This window comes from Pelobates fuscus, chromosome 9 (assembly GCF_036172605.1).
Source record: "Pelobates fuscus isolate aPelFus1 chromosome 9, aPelFus1.pri, whole genome shotgun sequence".
Classification (NCBI taxonomy): domain Eukaryota; kingdom Metazoa; phylum Chordata; class Amphibia; order Anura; family Pelobatidae; genus Pelobates; species Pelobates fuscus.
This window is the reverse complement of record NC_086325.1, coordinates 152,653,848-152,674,387: the sequence shown is the minus strand read 5'-3', so window position 1 is coordinate 152,674,387 and position 20,540 is coordinate 152,653,848. Positions and strand designations below refer to the sequence as shown.

The 20,540-nt window shown below is 39.0% G+C and overlaps 2 protein-coding genes across 4 annotated transcripts in view; both read right to left on the bottom strand.

The window, feature by feature from the left end:
• Nucleotides 1-20,540, bottom strand: part of LOC134573205 (histo-blood group ABO system transferase-like) — a 196,678-nt gene that overhangs the window by 68,788 nt on the left and 107,350 nt on the right. The gene's annotated exons all lie outside the window — the stretch shown is intronic.
• On the bottom strand, nucleotides 772-19,859 carry LOC134572526 (POU domain, class 5, transcription factor 3-like). Of its 3 annotated transcripts, none has more exons than XM_063431533.1 (7): nucleotides 19,847-19,859; nucleotides 19,112-19,173; nucleotides 4,753-5,416; nucleotides 3,386-3,497; nucleotides 2,473-2,603; nucleotides 1,330-1,494; nucleotides 772-1,089 (listed from the first exon to the last, which is right to left on the bottom strand). In XM_063431533.1, exons 3-7 carry the CDS (start codon nucleotides 5,251-5,253, stop codon nucleotides 871-873), a joined length of 1,128 nt encoding a protein of 375 aa, XP_063287603.1. In that variant the 5' UTR covers nucleotides 5,254-5,416; nucleotides 19,112-19,173; nucleotides 19,847-19,859; the 3' UTR covers nucleotides 772-870. The 3 variants fall into 3 exon arrangements, with proteins under 3 accessions (XP_063287603.1, XP_063287606.1, XP_063287604.1); XM_063431536.1 differs by having other exon boundaries at nucleotides 5,110-5,416; XM_063431534.1 differs by lacking the exon at nucleotides 19,112-19,173.

Below are 20,540 nucleotides of genomic sequence, written 5' to 3'. Positions count from 1 at the left end.
TGATGAATATACCATGTAACATTTGCTTTAACACACCGGTATATAATAATGTCATACCAAAAATAAAGAATTTTAAATTAAAAAAAATGGCCAGACTACAGGTTCATGAGGACTAATATAAAATATAGTCTCAGACTGGTAGAAAATGACTACTTACCAATGGAAGGCAACTTCAGGCACCATAAACATTGCAGGAGGCTGTAGTATGTACAATGCATAGACTGTCCATTTAAATGGACACTGATTCAATCCATATTTAGTTTACCTACCCTTACTCATAATGACAAAAATATAAGTAAAAAAAATTATGAATTTTGAAGTTTTTTTTTTATTACAAATCATTCTATGTTCACAAACTAAAATTTTATAGCATTTTAAAATCCTAAAACATTTGGAAACAATCCTTCTTAACCAGGCTATAATTATAAATACAAAATACAAAATGAAGCCTGCACTCAAACTACCACTACTCCTACATGGCAGCAAAGACTATAGTACAGATCCTCCACAATTTATACAATAAAATCCAACAAAAAAAAAAGTTACATGCACAACCTCCAAAATCCATATGTACATTTACATAACTGGAGGTTTCTTGGCATCACTCCAATAGCCATTAAAGTGTAAGCTCACCTGCCACGTCAAAGCAAACCTCTGAATGCAGGTTTTGCATTGAAGTGGCAGGTGAGCTGATACTTTGCCATTGGAGTGATACTAAAAAAAACTACAGTTTTTTTTTGTTTTTTTTTCATATACATGATGAAACTGGGCAGGCAATGTTTTCTTTGGTTTTTATTATAAATAATTTAGTCATTGAAAGTGCACAACCAATAACTGGCATATTTAGAGTTCATGTTTCCTTGACTATAGCTAGGTATGCACCCCATAATGGTTATATTGGAGCACGTGAGGCATTGGACTCATGTGATATTCCACAGCTTTGGGTGAGGTTACCATCACTGGTGTTGTAGGGACATTCTGAACAGGAGGAGCCATGCATGGTTGATTACATTTTAATGAGTTGGCTTCTGCATCTTTCCTGTCTTTCCTGTCTTTCTGTCTTCGGTTACTAAACCAGGTACGTATGACCTAAAAATAAATGAGAAGAGGAAAGAGTTATTTAAGAAAGGTATTTAAGCTACATTAATGCTCTTCATTCACTATCTGAAGGTACTATCTGAAGGTACAAACTAAGGTTCTAGTAAACTTTAATCCTATTAACAGTTAAAGCACCTGGGGGTCCAATGGAAATATCCTGATGGGTTTTCCTTCTGGCTATACTGGTTATATTCATGAACTAGTACAATAACTATACTATGTCATACTTACTTTGTATTCATGTTTGAGGTGCTCTGAAATGCGTTCCATTTCATCAGGACTGGGCTGTTTACATTGGACATAAAACCACTCTAGAAATGCCTTTGTGTTTGCTCTAAAATCGGTTCGTCTTTTTCTCCTCAGCACCGTTTGGGTGGGCTCCTGATTCCCAAGGACCTAATGAGTTACAGAAAATAATGTTAAGGTTAAGCAGCATTATAGACTGTTTTTGGGTGAATAATCCCCAATGATCTTGGCTCACAATATTAGGAGTTAAATCTAAATGCTTTTTAGAAACTTAAATGTACATTACATTTTTTTCGGGTTTTTCTTTACACAATATACATTTAATAGTGGTATAAACTATTATTTTTATAGATTAATAAAAAAAAAATTGAAAGTATGCCATGTATAATACTTTATTATTTTATGGTTTAGAAATGAATGTGCATTTTTCAGCACAGAAATATTTAGAAGTTTGAGGTCAAAGTTGTGGTATAAGGGGTGTTCATTATTGGGTATAGAGTTAGAGTGAGGTTACATTTGGTGTCTGGGTATAGTAGTGTTTAGGGTTAGAGTTAGATTAAATCCAGTTTTTTAGGGTACATAACCTTTAGTGTTTACGAAGAATTAGACCTAGGATTAAGGTTAAGGAATTATTTTGCAGGTGTGGGGAGTTTAGAATTTGAGTGGTTCAATTTGGGACTATGGCAAGGCTTTGCTTAGGTGTTAGAAAGGGTTAAATTTAGGGTGTTGAGAGTATAGGCATATGAAGTTTGAATGGTTATTTACAAATTAGTCACCCTCCTAACATTTGATGGTAGAACTATGTGAGCCAATGGGAAGTGATACATTGCACTTCCTGTCCAGCCTTACACACAGACTCTGGACAAGTTTTACATCCTCTATAACCGTTTCTGTAGCTCTATCATCAAGCATGGGAGGCTGACAAGACTTTGGTGACAATCCCTGGTGCCTATAACACTCCCACGAACCCACATAAACTGCAAAATAACACATTAAAGATGCCAAATAGGGCACTTCTTGGCAAATCTGCCTTTGGTTTAATGAGGTTGTTAAATGACAATTACATTTTTAATTAAGTAGATTTGTATTGAGTAGGTAGATGGTAAATACGTCAATTATTGTACTTACTGCGGGACTGGCAGTTTTATTATCCACTGTATTCAAGAAATGTTCTACTTTCTCCTTCACTTTTCTCATATTGTTTTCACTAAGCTTACAGTCCTCAAACCGGGATATTATAGATTGGTCGTATGGTTTACCTGTAAGAGAAATTATTTTATTTTTTTCCCCTTTAAACAATGGTTACTCAAAATCTTTTTAAAAAACAATTCCTCCAACACAAAAATAAAGCCTAGTAATGAGATTACAAATCAGGTTTCTGCATTGTTCTGTCCTAAACCCTAAATAAATATACATACACGTTTTATGTTTCAGAACAGTAGAGTATGGAGGTTTTAATCCAACACTAAAAAATATTTTTTCTACTTATTATTGGCAGAGACAATTTTATATTGAGATTGATTTAAATATCGACTATTGAAATATAGTTTTAATAAGCTAAAGCAATAATTCGATAAAGATTTGACATGGCATCTACTGTATATAGATATATTACCAAATACTAGATTTGTGCATGGCAAAAAAAAAATGTAAAAAAAAATAAAAAAAATGTGTTCAGCCAAATTAATTCCTCCAGAAAATTTGTGTCCGTCAAGTCAGATTTTTTTTCCACAAGGCATTTTAGTTTGGTCAAATTTTGACCATGCAGTCATTTTAGGAAAATTAGTTTGGACAACAGTTTTTTTTTTTTTACACAAAAATCGGCAAATCAAAATATTATGCATATATTTTGCAATTCGAAGAGTAATTTACTAACCTTTTGGTTCACAGATCATGTGAGGACTAATCAATAGAAGGAAACAAAGAAAGAGCAGTAGAAATTCTGTATCAATATATTTATATACTATATATAAAAAAATAAATTATAACTGCTCAAGTCTATTAAATACAAATATCTAGTTATACACATTAGTTAACTTACCATCCATAGCTCCCAGACCTTCACCGACATTTTTTTGTGTAAGCCCCAATTTTGTTCTCAGAATTACGAGATCTTTAACTGAAGATTTCATTTGCTGGCATTCCGTTTCATTCTGTAACGGAAATGATCAAGAAATTAAATTTGGAAAAAACATAAAAGTGATTGAAAAGTGTTCATTACTAGATTAAAAATTGGTCTACAAAAGTTGATCATTAGTCCCGTCCCACAAAAATTATACATACCCTTCATTTAGAGCAGCTTTGAATATGCAACTTTTTCTCTGTAGTTTGACAAACATGGGCTGTATGACAGATTGCCCAATGGTTAACCAATTCTTGTTATTGCTTATTTATAGAGGATGCATGTATCAAATAGTTTTTTGCAGATAACCTGGCTGCAGTAATGTTCAGTGCTCCAACAGATTGGCAAAATGTAAATTCTATCATCTTGCCTCCAGCCTTTGAAGTTGCAAGTGGATATGTAAATACATCTTTCTCCACACCCTCAACAGGTAAAAACTAAACATGAACAAAATAAGAATACACAATGATCTTTTAACTTTTCCTTTAAAAATATGATTTAAAAAAAAAAAAAAATACACTCACTCATCGCAGCTTGATTTCTTTTCAATTTGGCAATAGATTTAAGTCTAGGTTTTAGCCACAAATTAGGCTATTGTTGGGAAATTAAGGGCAAAAAATGCATCTGTAAAATTTTCATTTTTAGCCAAGATTGGTTTGTGAATACAAGAGAGCAAAAACAAGCCAAGTAGATGACCAATTCCAATATATAAAAGAAAATAGCAGTGAGGTAAGTGTAAAAAATAACGTTTCCACTCCATCCCTCCAAATAAAATAAACTATATAGATATAAAACATGAACTTTAACTTTATATTATTGGCAAACGTGGCTGTAAAATAGCTGAAAACATGCATGATTTTGCTTTGAAAGTTACAGATTAAGTGATCTAGTGCATTTTATTATCTGTTTCACAAGCTCTCACAATGTTTTATTTAATAAAATTAAGAAATGTGCTAAAAATCATTGGTTATTTTTATTAAATGTAGAGTTGTGGCTCGTTAACAAAAATGATAATTATAGGCCAATATAACCCAAGAGTAAAAACAAAAACACAAATTCAAGTAACATTCTGGCTCAACTATTTTAGTCTCAAATTTTTAATTCCGTTTTCAAATATGTAGTTACTTGGATTAAACCTTGCATGGTTTTAACTGATCTACAGAACAAATTCACATGTTAAAAGTAGTAACGCAAAAATTAAATGTACACACTGGTGATATCAAAAGTCCTACATGGATTTAAATATTAAAACTATCAACGAGTTTTAATTATATTTGGTTACTCACTTTTACCACTGGAACAATCCCATTATTGGTCACAAGTGAACTTGTTGTGCTTAGAGTGGCTACAATGTTACGGTTTCTATTGTGGTTAAGTATTTGCTGAGCTGTGGTGTGGTGAGATGTAGAATTATTTTCTCTGCTGTACAGCGGTGCACTTTTAGGTAGGCTATATGGCATGTTCCCACTTGAAGCATTAGGAACAATAGTTGGGTATTTCTGTGATGGCGGCCCTTGTTGTGTTTGATGGACCTTTAAGTTGTGGAATCGTGATGATTCATACTGCCTTATACCAACATTTAATTCTCCTCCATTTTTTGTATAAGGGTTGAATGGTATCGCCTGTACATGATGAGTATTTACCAAAGAATATCCAATAGATCCTGCTTGAGGAGAAATTTTCTGAATTGTACTGGGGTTGTCAATACCAAATGAAGTGTCTGTAGAAGTTTGAACACTGAGATTTCCGATGAGGGCAGAAGCATTGAACATAATCTGGGAATCCATATTTCCACAAGAAACCTTTTTTGCTGCAGTATCCAAATCTAAGGAAGTGCTTCTTGGGCTCTTGAAAGGTCCTAAAGAAGGACCTATATTTTCTTCTTTAGTCTGATCCTTGGACAATGAATGTTTATCAACAAAATGTCTCCAAAATGCTCAGTGGTGGTCTCTAGAAAAGAAGAGATGGCTTGTTGATTGACCAAAGTAGAATCTCCTGCAAAAGGCCAAAAGTTATTTCTAAGAATGTGAATGAATGTGAATTTATAGAGGTTTAAAGGTAGTAAGCCCCACCCCTGGTGGGGCTCATCAAACCTATCATTGGTTTATTCAGATTAACTATTTGCACTAAAATCATTCACTGTAATCCTATTCCTATAAGTGGGAGGTATATTTGGTGGTTTAACAAATAATGCTGGTTTTAGCTGAAAAGAAAAAAAAAAAAAAAAACATTGACAAAAAAAAAAAAAAAACAGCAATAATGGGAGTTCAATAAAAGCTAATAAACAAAATTGCGTTACAAATTTAGTTGAAATCAACCAATTATTTTTTTAAATTCTTTATTTCTCAATTCATGTATATAGAGTTACATACTTTTCAAGAGACCAAGACACTCAACGGGTATAACATACACTGTGGTGCTGCCGGTGCGAGTTCCACATTAGATAACATACAAGATTTTTATGGCATATACACATTCGTGTCACAGCATTTGAAATGATATTGGGTTAGCAGGGCTAGTATGACTGCAGTTTTCACTTAGAAGTATGTAATTTGTAAGCTAGCCTATGCAATTGTGCACATTGAGCCCTGCGTTAGAGCAGTTTGAGGGAGGACCTTAAAAATGTCTCATTGCTCACTAGTGGATACACACACACATATATCCAACAAAGTAGCAGCACTCACGGATTTTAAAAGTTGTAATCTTTATTAATTCATATTAAAATTAAGATCAACGTTTCAGTCCACTGAATGGGACTCCTCAGGATCAATACCTGATCCTGAGGAAAGTCCCATTCAGTGGACTGAAACGTTGATCTTAATTTTAATATGAATTAATAACGATTAGAACTTTTAAAATCCGTGAGTGCTGCTACTTCATTGGATATTTGGATACCAAGCCCTGGCTTAGCAACCGGCACATAAGGTGGCTTATAGCGTGAGTGCAAGAACTGTTCTTTTTATTTATTTATAAATACAAACCTAGTGTAAATGAAATATATATATATATATATATATATATATATATATATATATATATATATATCTCCTTAAACTGAACTGTATTTCTAAACCTCTAACTCTTTAACCCCTTAAGGACACATGACGTGTGTGACACGTCATGATTCCCTTTTATTCCAGAAGTTTGGTCCTTAAGGGGTTAAAAGATACAAACATGGAAAGAATACGAGAACAAATATTCACCTATACAAATTACTCCAACACCTCTCTTGGTTTTGATGCCAACTCAACATGTTGAATAATATCCCTAGGGATAAAGTTAGTTTTGTGGGATTGGGGGACCTAAGATTAGAGTAAGGACTTGGACATATGAGAAGTTTAAAGGTTTGTAATTTAAGATCTGTTTAGAGTGGGGAGGCTTGGGGTTAGCATTTAGCTGCCTAAAGACATCTTTAAAGCTACCTTACGTCTCAAAAAGTTAAAATTCCCCTTAACCAACAAATACCCTAAACTAATATTCCCATAAATATTATATGGTACCCTGCAATGTTGCACGACTGGCTAGAGATGTTAAATATAAAGTTGTAATTATAACCTGGTTTTCTTTGCAGTTTCTCAGTACATGGCCACTATAATATCAGGTGTCAATCATATAAATATATTTATTTTATTATTATTCTTTTTTATTTCTAGTCAAAGTTCCTGTTTTTTTGTAATCACACTAATGTAAAATTTGCAGGTGGATAACCTGTTCCTTCAGTTTTAGTAAGACTTTTCTCTGCAATGCTTTGCTTGAGAAAAACAGGTGTGAACAAGTATTTACGCCCAGGAGCAATGTCTCCAGCTTGTCAGACAGCCTGCAGCAGCTTCAAATGCAAATGATCAGTTTCTAAAATCACCTAGACTTACAATGCAACAATGTATGAATTACCATTGTTGTGTAGAAATGCATGTAGTAACTCAACTTTATGTAAAACCAACTGTTGTAAGTTATATCCTAGATGTTGTCAAACCATGGAGTAAAGACTTTGTAATTCAACAAAAATAAAAAAAATAAAAAGTGGGAAAAGGGAGGGATGGCATAGTCCTAAAGGTAAAGCTAATGTAAATTGGAAGATGTACCGTAAGTTTATTTAAACATGAAATTGAATAACTTGTTAAAATTGGCCTTATTTTTTTTTTTTTTTTTTACCCTTTTCCCCCAAATTTGGAATGTTAAGACTGTTTAAAGATTTACTAAACATTGACCCTTCCTTTTGGTTCAAATTAGGCATCCTTGCATCAATTATCTTAAGTTCCAAATTTTATGTATATACACATACATATACACACTTTCAGCTGATAAACTCACATTTTGCATATATTATTTTATACAGTTTAAAATAAAGCGTAAACAGTTTATTTGTAAACCCTTTCCAAAACAAATTGGGGCATTTTACGGGCAGGACATTTTATAAAGTGAAAATCTATTTTAGTTTTGTTTTTTTACTTTTCTCAATTTAAAGTGTTAGACAGTACACATTGCATTTTTAATTCATTATTTTTTTTAAATTTTTGTGTGTGTGTCGCATCTTTTGCACCCTAATAATTTTGGAATTAAGTTTTCACATCAATGCAACAGATTTATCAATCTTTCTATAACTTTTTTGCCAATTTTTCTTCAAAAAGACAAAATGGCAGAATTTAGGCAGGGTAATATGAACACTTTACTGCAATTTTAGAAAAATATAATAAATAAGAACTTAATAAAAAATAAAAAAATATATACAAAAAAAAAAAAAAAAAAAAACACGTTTTAGACCACTTTTATAATCTCCCCCATTGTTTTTATAGCTCTTTGGCTCCTGAGTGTCTTCCACTGACAGATTCTAATTAGCATTATAAAAAGGATGAAATTAACACAGTATCGACTGTTGGTCAACACATTTCAGTCTAGTTCATGTGTAAATCTGGAAATAAAAAGTCAATTGGAGAATTCCATATTAGATTAGGGTTTCAAGGAACAAAAATGAAATTATGCTAAGTGTAACCCTCCCTCTCACCCCACCCCCCAAGGACTCACAAATACGGCTCTGTTTAAAGACTTTCTTAACATTGACCCTCCCTTTTTGTTCTCGGGAGTTCACGACATCAGTTGTTATTGTCAGTTTCACTTGATAGATATATATATATATATATATACACACACACACACACACACACACACACACACAGACTTTAAGCTGCGAAATTCACATATTCGGCGTAACTTGTAAACATTGTTCTATTCATTTTACAATAAAGCACAAACAGTTTATTTGTATACCCTTTTCCAAACAAATTAGGGCATCTTATGGGCAGGGCACTTCATAAAGTGAAAATTCTGAATTGATATGAGGAAAAAGATTGTTTATGTAGATTTCTTTTCCTTCTATAGCTCCATCAGTAGTTGGATAAGTGGAAATAGAAGACAAGTAATAAGAGTTTTCTTTGTCAGTTAAAAACAAAACAAAAAAACAATAACTTGTATGTATTGATACATAGCTACTGTCATTAGTGTTATTTATACCTGTAATGCCAGCAGTTATCGGCCCATTCAGATTCCACTCAAATGGTAAATGAGGCACTTTTGCAGTTTGGCAGAGAATAGGAACCATGTAAGTAGTGGATTAATTGAACTATTAAGGATATTAAACACCCCTATACAGCTTACTTAATCTGCACTTTAAATATCTAATATGTTGTTAACTAGACCCAAACACAGATGGCTTGATGACTTGCACTTTTGTTAATAAAGCATGTCTCACTTACTCAGACAGCGCATATCTTGATATGTGGTTCACATTTTGATGTAAAGGCAATTGCTCAAATTTTCATAAAGTGTGCTGCTTTTGAGATATGCACCACTTGATCAGCTCTTTTTTTTTTCTAAATCAGAATTAGTTACCAGTTTACGCCATTCTATATTGTGACTAGTCACAATCACCAGGAGTTCCAGATGAACTTTATGTAGGACCCCGGACTATACCTATATGCAAGTCACCCTGTGCCCATTATAGGTGCATGATGTGTTATGTACGTGTATTGTTAATTATTTTGTGTGCTCTCCTGTCCTGCTCATGCTTGCTACAAACTATGTGGATTTGGCTATGGAGCCTGTAGAGCGCCCTCTGTTGGTAGCAACAGCTATATGTACTACCTGAATAGCTAGGCTGGTTAATGTGCGTATTCAGGTAGATCTGCATATTGCTAATTCTGCAGGCAGGAGAGATGTTTTGTTTAAATTATGGTCTTCCCCATCCCTTTATAAATATGCCATTTTGTTATTATAAGTTCCTGTATGGCCGCATTACTTATGAGAAAAGCTCCTCTCCAACAGTCAGGACAGGAATAATTCATTGATTAACCTACTCAATAAAAGCCCCATCCCAGTCTTTTATAAAGCTAGACTAGAAGATAACTAGAAGGGAGGGTGGGTGATGTACCATGTAACTTAGTTAGGAAAAGAAAATTATGGTAAGTATTCTCGTTTCCTGGCTAAACATGGCAACATCACGTATGGATAATATCCAAGCTCAAAGAAGGTGGAAAAAAAAAAAATAAAGAACTCAAAATTAACTGCTTAAAATTCTATTTGCTTAATACAACATACGCTAAAAAACACTTCTTCCAGAATGCGATGAAGTAGAAGCCAAATCAAGACGGTAATGCTGGATAAAGGTGCAGTGGGATGACACAGAAGCTGCCGTACATATATTTCTGTAGACAGCTCTGCCATGGAAGCCCAGAAAGTAGCTAAACACCTTGCAGAGTTAACCTTTACCTTGGTGGGAGCAGCTTTGCCTTGGACTATGTAGGCTTTTGAGAAATAAGCTAATTTCCTATAGAGGTTAAAATGGTTCCCTCGTCATGGACTTCAAGACCAATGGAAGGTCCCAAGGAGAAGTTAATGTTTTTTTGGGCAGTCAAATTCAAATTACTGCTTTAAAAAAAAATCTAGTTATTAAAAGCTCCAGTGTCTGATGGAGTTAAGCTGCCTTTTCTCTCATTTATCAAACAGCCAAATGTCTTTAGGACTGCAACCACTACTTCTGTGTTTCCTCCATGATGTTAGCTGATCTTGAGTCACTATCAGAAGATCATCTAAGTAGTGGAATACCTGAATCTCCTGTCTCCTGAGAACTGTGATGACAGCAACTTGAACCTTGGAAAAGGCTGTTAGGGCAAGGCTCATGCAGAAAGGAAGAGCCCTGAATTGGAAATGCTTTTTACAGAACAAATGCTCTGAAAAACTCAGAAATTACACTGAAATCAGCCAGTCTCCTTTGTCAATAGCCTGTTTTATGTTGGAGATTGATTCCATCTTGAAAGATCTTATTTCTGTAAATAGATTCAGACGCTTTAGATCAAGGATTAATATCCACTTATTTTGGGGTTTCGAGGCCAGTACCCTGAAGTAGAACCCTTGGTGTCTCTTTTGGAGGTACTTCCTCTACGACTTTCAGTTGTAGTAATTTTTGTATTTATGCTTTTATTGCTTGAGATTTTATAAAACAATTAAGGTGTGCTGTAACTTTAAATATCTTTCATGAGTATTCCACTCTCATATAAAAGTGCACTATGCCTTTAATGTGAAAAAAAGGGTAGTACAAAAACACTGCACTATTGTTAAAATAAAGTGTATCAAGAGAGCAAAACATTAATATACACACACTTCCTTGTAAAGTGCATACAAATATATAATAAAGTACTAAGTGTAAACACACTTAAAGGGATACTCCAGGCACCCAAACCACTTCTGCCCATTGGAGTGGTCTGGGTGCCAACTCCCACTACCCTTAACCCTGCAAGTGTAATTATTGCAGTTTTCATAAACTGCAATATTTACCTTGCAGGGTTAAGTCATCCTCTAGTGGCTGTCTACTAGACAGCCCCTAGAGGGACTTCTGTGTTCCTATATGTTTTCCTGGTACTGGAGAATCCCTTTATTACAAACATAGTGCAAAAACAACTTCAAAGTTCTTAGAATTCACTTAAAATGTTTTTCCATTCATAAAATATATGCAAGGAAAAAAAAAAGATAACAATATAGTGTAATATTGTAAACACCAATAATAACCTATACATAAATAGTGATGTCGTGAACACAAAATTTCCGGTTCGCGAATCGGCGAACCGCCATTGACTTCAATGGGCAGGCGAATTTTTAAACCCACAGGGACTCTTTCTGTCCACAAAAGTGATGGAAAAGTTGTTTCAAGGGGACTAACACCTGGACTGTGGCATGCCGGAGGGGGATCCATGGCAAAACTCCCATGGAAAATTGCACAGTTGATGCAGAGTCTGGTTTTAATCCATAAAGGGCATAAATCACCTAACATTCCTAAATTGTTAGGAATAACGTGCTTTAAATCATCAGGTATGATGTTGTATCGATCAGGTAGTGTAAGGGTTATGCCCGCTTCACAGTGACAGACCAAACTCCCCGTTTAACGCACCGCAAACAACCACAAACAGTTCATTTGCACAACTGCAAACTCCCCATTTGCACATGTTTTAGTGCAAACTAGTCTAACTACTAATATAGTTGAAGCATGCTACTTTTACTCATGCCAGACAACCATGCAGGCCAGACTAACAAACATGCCAGGGCCAATCATAGTTAACCACCTCAGATAGTAACATGGCTCCCCTCTATATACACAGTGTAAACACGGCTCCCCTCTATATACACAGTGTAAACACGGCTCCCCTCTATATACACAGTGTAAACACGGCTCCCCTCTATATACACAGTGTAAACACGGCTCCCCTCTATATACACAGTGTAAACACGGCTCCCCTCTATATACACAGTGTAAACACGGCTCCCCTCTATATACACAGTGTAAACACGGCTCCCCTCTATATACACAGTGTAAACACGGCTCCCCTCTATATACACAGTGTAAACACGGCTCCCCTCTATATACACAGTGTAAACACGGCTCCCCTCTATATACACAGTGTAAACACGGCTCCCCTCTATATACACAGTGTAAACACGGCTCCCCTCTATATACACAGTGTAAACACGGCTCCCCTCTATATACACAGTGTAAACACGGCTCCCCTCTATATACACAGTGTAAACACGGCTCCCCTCTATATACAGTGTAAACACGGCTCCCCTCTATATACAGAGTACCATGGCTCCCCTCTATATACAGAGTAACATGGCTCCCCTCTATATACAGAGTAACATGGCTCCCCTCTATATACAGAGTAACATGGCTCCCCTCTATATACAGAGTAACATGGCTCCCCTCTATATACAGAGTAACATGGCTCCCCTCTATATACAGAGTAACATGGCTCCCCTCTATATACAGTGTAAACATGGCTCCCCTCTATATACAGTGTAACATGGCTCCCCTCTATATACAGAGTAACATGGTTCCCCTCTATATACAGTGTAACATGGCTCCCCTCTATATACAGAGTAACATGGCTCCCCTCTATATACAGAGTAACATGGCTCCCCTCTATATACAGTGTAAACATGGCTCCTCTATATACAGTGTAAACATGGCTCCTCTATATACAGTGTAAACATGGCTCCTCTCTATATACAGTGTAAACATGGCTCCTCTCTATATACAGAGTAACCTGGAGCATTTGGCACCCGGGGCGGATCATTTATTTGGCACCCCCCTCCCCAACTTTGAAATGTAAAAAACAACTGCAATTTTTTTAAAATGTATGTGTATGCAGTGTGTGTATAATGTTTACTCTATGTGCGCGCAGTGCGTGCGCATAGAGTGCGCAGTGCGTGCGCATAGAGTGCGCAATGCGCATGCAGTGCGCATGCAGTGCGCATGCAGTGCGCATGCAGTGCGCATGCAGTGCGCATGCAGTGCGCATGCAGTGCGTGCATAGGGTGTACAGTGCGTATGCAGTGCGTGCATAGGGTGTACAGTGTGTATGCAGTGCGTGCATAGGGTGTACAGTGTGTATAGTGTGCATTGTGTGTATATATTGTGTAAGTAGTGTGTATAGTTAGTGCAGTGTGTATAGTGGGTGTGCAGAGAGTGTGCAGAGAGTGTGCAGAGAGTGTGCAGAGAGTGTGCAGAGAGTGTGCAGAGAGTGTGCAGAGAGTGTGCAGAGAGTGTGCAGTGTGCAGAGTGTATGCAGTGTGCAGAGTGTATGCAGTGTGTAGAGTGTATGCAGTGTGTAGAGTGTATGCAGTGTGTAGAGTGTATGCAGTGTGTAGAGTGTATGCAGTGTGTAGAGTGTATGCAGTGTGTAGAGTGTATGCAGTGTGTAGAGTGTATGCAGTGTGTAGAGTGTATGCAGTGTGTAGAGTGTATGCAGTGTGTAGAGTGTATGCAGTGTGTAGAGTGTATGCAGTGTGCAACTGCATACACTCTGCACACTCTACACAGTGTGTATGTTGTGTGGAATAAGTGCTGCCACTTACCTGTCCCTCCCGTCCTCCTCAACTGGTGGTCCGGTGGCACAGCATCACTGGGCAGTTTAGAGGGGCCCAGTATTCTCCATGCTTGTTAATAAGACTATCTACCCGAGTTTCCCATCCAGCAGCAGGGTCCTCTGTTATCGCGATCCGCGAGAGCGTTGCTATGGCAACGCTCGCGATCCGCGAGAGCGTTGCTATTGCAACCCACGGCAACGCTCTTGCGGATCGCGAGAACAGAGGACCCTGCTGCTGCTGGATGGGAAACTCGGGTAGATAGTCTTATTAGCGGCCGGTCCCTTTCCACAAGACACAGGGCGGCATTTCACCGACCCCGCCACCCCCCCTCCCCTTAGTACGCTACTGCCTCTATATACAGTGTAAACATGGCTCCTCTATATACCGTGTAAACATGGCTCCCCTCTATATACAGAGTAAACATGGCTCCCCTCTATATACAGAGTAAACATGGCTCCCCTCTATATACAGAGTAAACATGGCTCCCCTCTATATACAGAGTAAACATGGCTCCCCTCTATATACAGAGTAAACATGGCTCCCCTCTATATACAGAGTAAACATGGCTCCCCTCTATATACAGAGTAAACATGGCTCCCCTCTATATACAGAGTAAACATGGCTCCCCTCTATATACAGAGTAAACATGGCTCCCCTCTATATACAGAGTAAACATGGCTCCCCTCTATATACAGAGTAAACATGGCTCCCCTCTATATACAGAGTAAACATGGCTCCCCTCTATATACAGAGTAAACATGGCTCCCCTCTATATACAGAGTAAACATGGCTCCCCTCTATATACAGAGTAAACATGGCTCCCCTCTATATACAGAGTAAACATGGCTCCCCTCTATATACAGAGTAAACATGGCTCCCCTCTATATACAGAGTAAACATGGCTCCCCTCTATATACAGAGTAAACATGGCTCCCCTCTATATACAGAGTAAACATGGCTCCCCTCTATATACAGAGTAAACATGGCTCCCCTCTATATACAGAGTAAACATGGCTCCCCTCTATATACAGAGTAAACATGGCTCCCCTCTATATACAGAGTAAACATGGCTCCCCTCTATATACAGAGTAAACATGGCTCCCCTCTATATACAGAGTAAACATGGCTCCCCTCTATATACAGTGTAAACATGGCTCCCCTCTATATACAGTGTAAACATGGCTCCCCTCTATATACAGTGTAAACATGGCTCCCCTCTATATACAGAGTAAACATGGCTCCTCTCTATATACAGAGTAACCTGGAGCATTTGGCACCCGGGGCGGATCATTTATTTGGCACCCCCCTCCCTAACTTTGAAATGTAAAAAACAACTGCAATTTTTTTAAAATGTATGTGTATGCAGTGTGCGCATAGTGCGCGCACAGTGCGTGCGCACAGTGCGTGCGCAGTGCGCGCGCGCATAGTGCGCTTAGTGCGCAGTGCGCGCATAGTGCGCAGTGCGCGCATAGAGTGCGCAGTGCGCGCATAGAGTGCGCAGTGCGCGCATAGAGTGCGCAGTGCGCGCATAGAGTGCGCAGTGCGCGCATAGAGTGCGCAGTGCGCGCATAGAGTGCGCAGTGCGCGCATAGAGTGCGCAGTGCGCGCATAGAGTGCGCAGTGCGCGCATAGAGTGCGCAGTGCGCGCATAGAGTGCGCAGTGCGCGCATAGAGTGCGCAGTGCGCGCATAGGGAGTACAGTGCGTATGCAGTGCGCGCATAGGGTGTACAGTGCGTATGCAGTGCTTGCATAGGGTGTACAGTGCGTATGCAGTGCTTGCATAGGGTGTACAGTGCGTATGCAGTGCGTGCATAGGGTGTACAGTGCGTATGCAGTGCGTGCATAGGGTGTACAGTGCATATGCAGTGCGTGCACAGTGTGTACAGTGTGTAGTGTGTATGCAGTGTGTGCATAGGGTGTACAGTGTGTACAGTGTGTACAGTGTGCATTGTGTGTATATATTGTGTAAGTAGTGTGTATGCAGTGTGCATAGTGAGTGTGCAGAGAGTGTGCAGAGAGTGTGCAGAGAGTGTGCAGAGAGTGTGCAGAGAGTGTGCAGAGAGTGTGCAGAGAGTGTGCAGAGAGTGTGCAGAGAGTGTGCAGAGAGTGTGCAGAGAGTGTGCAGAGAGTGTGCAGAGAGTGTGCAGAGAGTGTGCAGAGAGTGTGCAGAGAGTGTGCAGAGAGTGTGCAGAGAGTGTGCAGAGAGTGTGCAGAGAGTGTGCAGAGAGTGTGCAGAGAGTGTGCAGAGAGTGTGCAGAGAGTGTGCAGAGAGTGTGCAGAGAGTGTGCAGAGAGTGTGCAGAGAGTGTGCAGAGAGTGTGCAGAGAGTGTGCAGAGAGTGTATAGTGTATGCAGTGTGCAACTGCATACACTCTACACAGTGTGTATGTTGTGTGGAATAAGTGCTGCCACTTACCTGTCCCTCCCGTCCTCCTCAACTGGTGGTCCGGTGGCACAGCATCACTGGGCAGTTTAGAGGGGCCCAGTATTCTCCATGCTTGTTAATAAGACTATCTACCCGAGTTTCCCATCCAGCAGCAGGGTCCTCTGTTATCGCGATCCGCGAGAGCGTTGCTATGGCAACGCTCGCGATCCGCGAGAGCGTTGCTATTGCAACCCACGGCAACGCTCTTGCGGATCGCGAGAACAGAGGACCCTGCTGCTGCTGGATGGGAAACTCGGGTAGATAGTCTTATTAACAAGCATGGAGAATACTGGGCCCCTCTAAACTGCCCAGTGATGCTGTGCCACCGGACCACCAGTTGAGGAGGACGGGAGGGACAGGTAAGGGTAGATAGTCTTATTAGCGGCCGGTCCCTTTACACAAGACACAGGGCGGCATTTCACCGCCCCCGCCACCCCCCCCTCCCCTTAGTACGCCACTGCCTCTATATACAGTGTAAACATGGCTCCCCTCTATATACCGTGTAAACATGGCTCCCCTCTATATACCGTGTAAACATGGCTCCCCTCTATATACCGTGTAAACATGGCTCCCCTCTATATACCGTGTAAACATGGCTCCCCTCTATATACCGTGTAAACATGGCTCCCCTCTATATACCGTGTAAACATGGCTCCCCTCTATATACCGTGTAAACATGGCTCCCCTCTATATACCGTGTAAACATGGTTCCCCTCTATATACCGTGTAAACATGGTTCCCCTCTATATACCGTGTAAACATGGTTCCCCTCTATATACCGTGTAAACATGGTTCCCCTCTATATACCGTGTAAACATGGTTCCCCTCTATATACCGTGTAAACATGGTTCCCCTCTATATACCGTGTAAACATGGTTCCCCTCTATATACCGTGTAAACATGGCTCCCTCTATATACCGTGTAAACATGGCTCCCTCTATATACCGTGTAAACATGGCTCCCTCTATATACCGTGTAAACATGGCTCCCTCTATATACAGTGTAAACATGGCTCCCTCTATATACAGTGTAAACATGGCTCCCTCTATATACAGAGTAACATGGCTCCCTCTATATACAGAGTAACATGGCTCCTGAGCTGCGGGCCCTATAAAAGAATAATGGGGGGGGCTACTGTCCTCCCACCCGCCCCCACCCCTGAGCGGCGGTCCTAAGTTACAACAAGAGGGGGGACCTACTGTCCTCCCCCCACCCCTGAGCTGCGGGTGGGGACCCTAAACAACAATAAGGGGGGGACCTTTTGTCCCCCCCGGGCCCCACCCCTGAGCGCTGGGTGGGGGCCCTAAATGAAAATCTCCCCCTCCCCCATCAAAGGTGACTAGGGGTCCCCAAGCCCATAGTCACACACCCAAATAAAAAAGCCCCTACCTACCCCCCTCACCCTAAAAAATAGTGAAGGGGGAATAAAATTACTACCCTGTAAATTAAAACTCAACTTACTATTCAACGTCTTTTTTCTAATATCTTCATTTTTCAGCCCCAAAAAAGGGCAAATAAAAAGCCATCATACCCGAACTTAAAAATAAAATAAAAAACCCGAGCGCAAAAAAAAAAAAAAAAATCAATTTTCACCCATGGAGGGCTCCGCGCAGACTAGGGTATTAACATATACCCTATTGTTACAATTGTTACTTGAAAAGCATGAGGAATGCAGTTGGGGTACCACATGCTCATTTGTTATACCTCCATGCACTACAAAAATAAATAAAAAAAAATTTAATAAAAAAAATAAAAATTTTTTTTTTTTTTTTTTTTTTTTTTTAAATGTATGCAGCTTCCAAATGAATCTAAAATGGATGCTGTCCAGGAGGTGTGAGGATCTGCTAGGGAGGGTGTGCTGCTGATTGGCTGGAATGTGTCTGCTGACTGAGGTACAGGGTAAAAGTTTACTCTATGATGACGAATAGGGGGCGGATTGAACCGCGCATGTGTTCGCCCGCCGTGGCGAACACGCTATGTTCGCCGGGAACTATTCGCCAGCGAACAGTTCGGTACATCACTATACATAAATATATGCGCACACACAGAAATAGGGAGCAGGTGAACACTGTTCAGGCTATGGATGCTCCAAACAAATCACTTGGGTAAGTGTCACACAAGGAATCCACCATGCAGCAGCTTTATTCCACTAATTTTTATTAATTAATAGGGAGAGGTTTAATATAACACTCACAGTCCCCCACAGATTGAGAGCTTCGAGCACTGTTCAGTTCATTTGCCAGTTCTGACTGTCACTCGCAACTCCAGAAGGCCGGGCAAGGACATTACACGCAGCGTGATGATGTCACTCAGAATGACATGTTCCGCCGATCCAATCAGCTACCTTAGAACAGTTCAGTTTCAAAACTAAACAATTATTGTTAATATATTTATTTTTGACACTGCATTGTTTTTAACTGCATCTATCACATTAAGTTTGCATTTTATTATATAAACTTAAAGTACTCTTACAAACAGATTATTTAAATAATTTCCGTTTATTTAGCACGAGCACTATTTGATTTGTCTCCCACGTTGGAATTAGTGTAGGACCCACCGATATTGGGGTACTGTGAAGTTGTGGTGGGCTTAACACAACATGGGCATCTGGTGGAACGGAATCCCCATATGTGTTTACTGAAATAGGTGATTTTAAGTAGCCTTATAGAATTGAAAAATGTTTTTTTTGGGTGTGCTGTTCCTATATCTGTATTATGTATAAATTATGGTCGCGACGGCAGCACCATTCCTGCAAGATGCATGATCCGGGTGTACTACCAATTCCATTTTGTTTTTACTTTAATACTTACAGGACGTCACTGTTCTCTTTTTACCTCCATAATGAATGGTCTCACCTTGTTCTACGTCACTTCTAGTCGAAGGGGGAGACGATGCCATTTGATAATATTAAGAAAAAAAAAAAAAAACTTTGAGAGTTTTGAAGAACACAAAATGATTCACAAAAATGTTTACCTTTAGAATAGGTAATAACAGGCTGAGGCAGCTTATTTTATCAAATGGAATGTAATCCATGTTTTAAATTTCCTGCTATAATTTGCAGGTGCCTTTATGGCATCTCCAGAGCCGCACAAATTCGCAGAAGAACCTGGGTGCATGTGCGCATTCGTACTCTCGGCGGCTCCAGGCTTAGAATTGAAAGTAATTCGGAGCCGCATGTCCGTTGTGGCTGGGGAGAACTCTCTTCCAAACTGAGAGAAAGGCAGAAAGTGGCCCAAAAAGATAAAAGGGTTGGCAAAAACCTCAAGACTGTCTAAGATACAAAATATAATAAAAATTCTTACCAGAAAAGGCTGCCCACCTCACCCACCTACCAGGGAGAATGATAGCTCCACACTGCACACAGATATTTCACTTTATGAAGTATCCCCACTGCAGTTTGTTACACTAAAGCCTGAACCTGTTAGTCTCTACCCAGGCAGGTGGTTTACTGGTTCCTTCAGGTGAGAGAGGCTGGACTCCCCTAGTAGCAACATGTTAGGTGAGACCTAAAAGAAAATCAGATTATACAGGGGAATAAACTATACCTGCCTGTCAATTAGGACAGAGAAAAAAAAGACTGGGGATCTAAGGGGGGATGGGGCTTTTATTGAGTAGGTTAATTAATTAATTAATTAATTATTTCTGTCCTGACAGCTGTGGAAGAGCTTTACCCATAAGTGATGCCATGTTCAATCAGGATAAATAATTATTTTATTGATACTGTGTTAGCCAGTTAACTCTGTGAAAATGGAGCTTTGGTGTATGAGGTTAACATTCCTGTCTAGTATGCAGCAGGTCCTGAGTTCAAACCTCAGCAATGTCTGTGTTTATTTATGGAAGAGAAAATTAGCTCACTGATACAATATGAGGAGGCTTTCCATCTACCTGCAGTCAGTAAACAGCTGATAGTCTCTAAAAGCAGGGTATGTATTTAGGATATTCTCTTTTGTGCTTTTTTCTGTTCTCCGATTTATGCTAGGAGTTTTATGGAAACAGCTGAAAGTTTGTATTTTTTCTTTTTACTTATTTTTTTTTTTGTGTGAATTAAACTCATAAAACACAAAAATTGCTAATTTACCATGGCTTCAAACAATGTTACTTTGTATTTGTCCATATTGAAAGTGCTTCCCAAGTGAGTGTTATTAGTCTTTTTGGTTGTTGATTGTATAACAACTCACTTTATCAAATAAACACTATATTCCTTTATTAAACAAACACATTAAAGGGAAACTTTAGTAC

Bases quoted from the DNA above. Each gene is read 5' to 3' on its own strand.
- LOC134572526 (XM_063431533.1), bottom strand. From the start codon at position 5,253: ATGGATTCCCAGATTATGTTCAATGCTTCTGCCCTCATCGGAAATCTC. The intron at 2,604-3,385 runs GTAAGTTAACTA...TTTCTCTTACAG, and splicing joins AGGTCTGGGAGCTATGGATG to GTAAACCATACGACCAATCT. The intron at 1,090-1,329 runs GTAAGTATGACA...ATTTATTTTTAG, and splicing joins ACCTCAAACATGAATACAAA to GTCATACGTACCTGGTTTAG.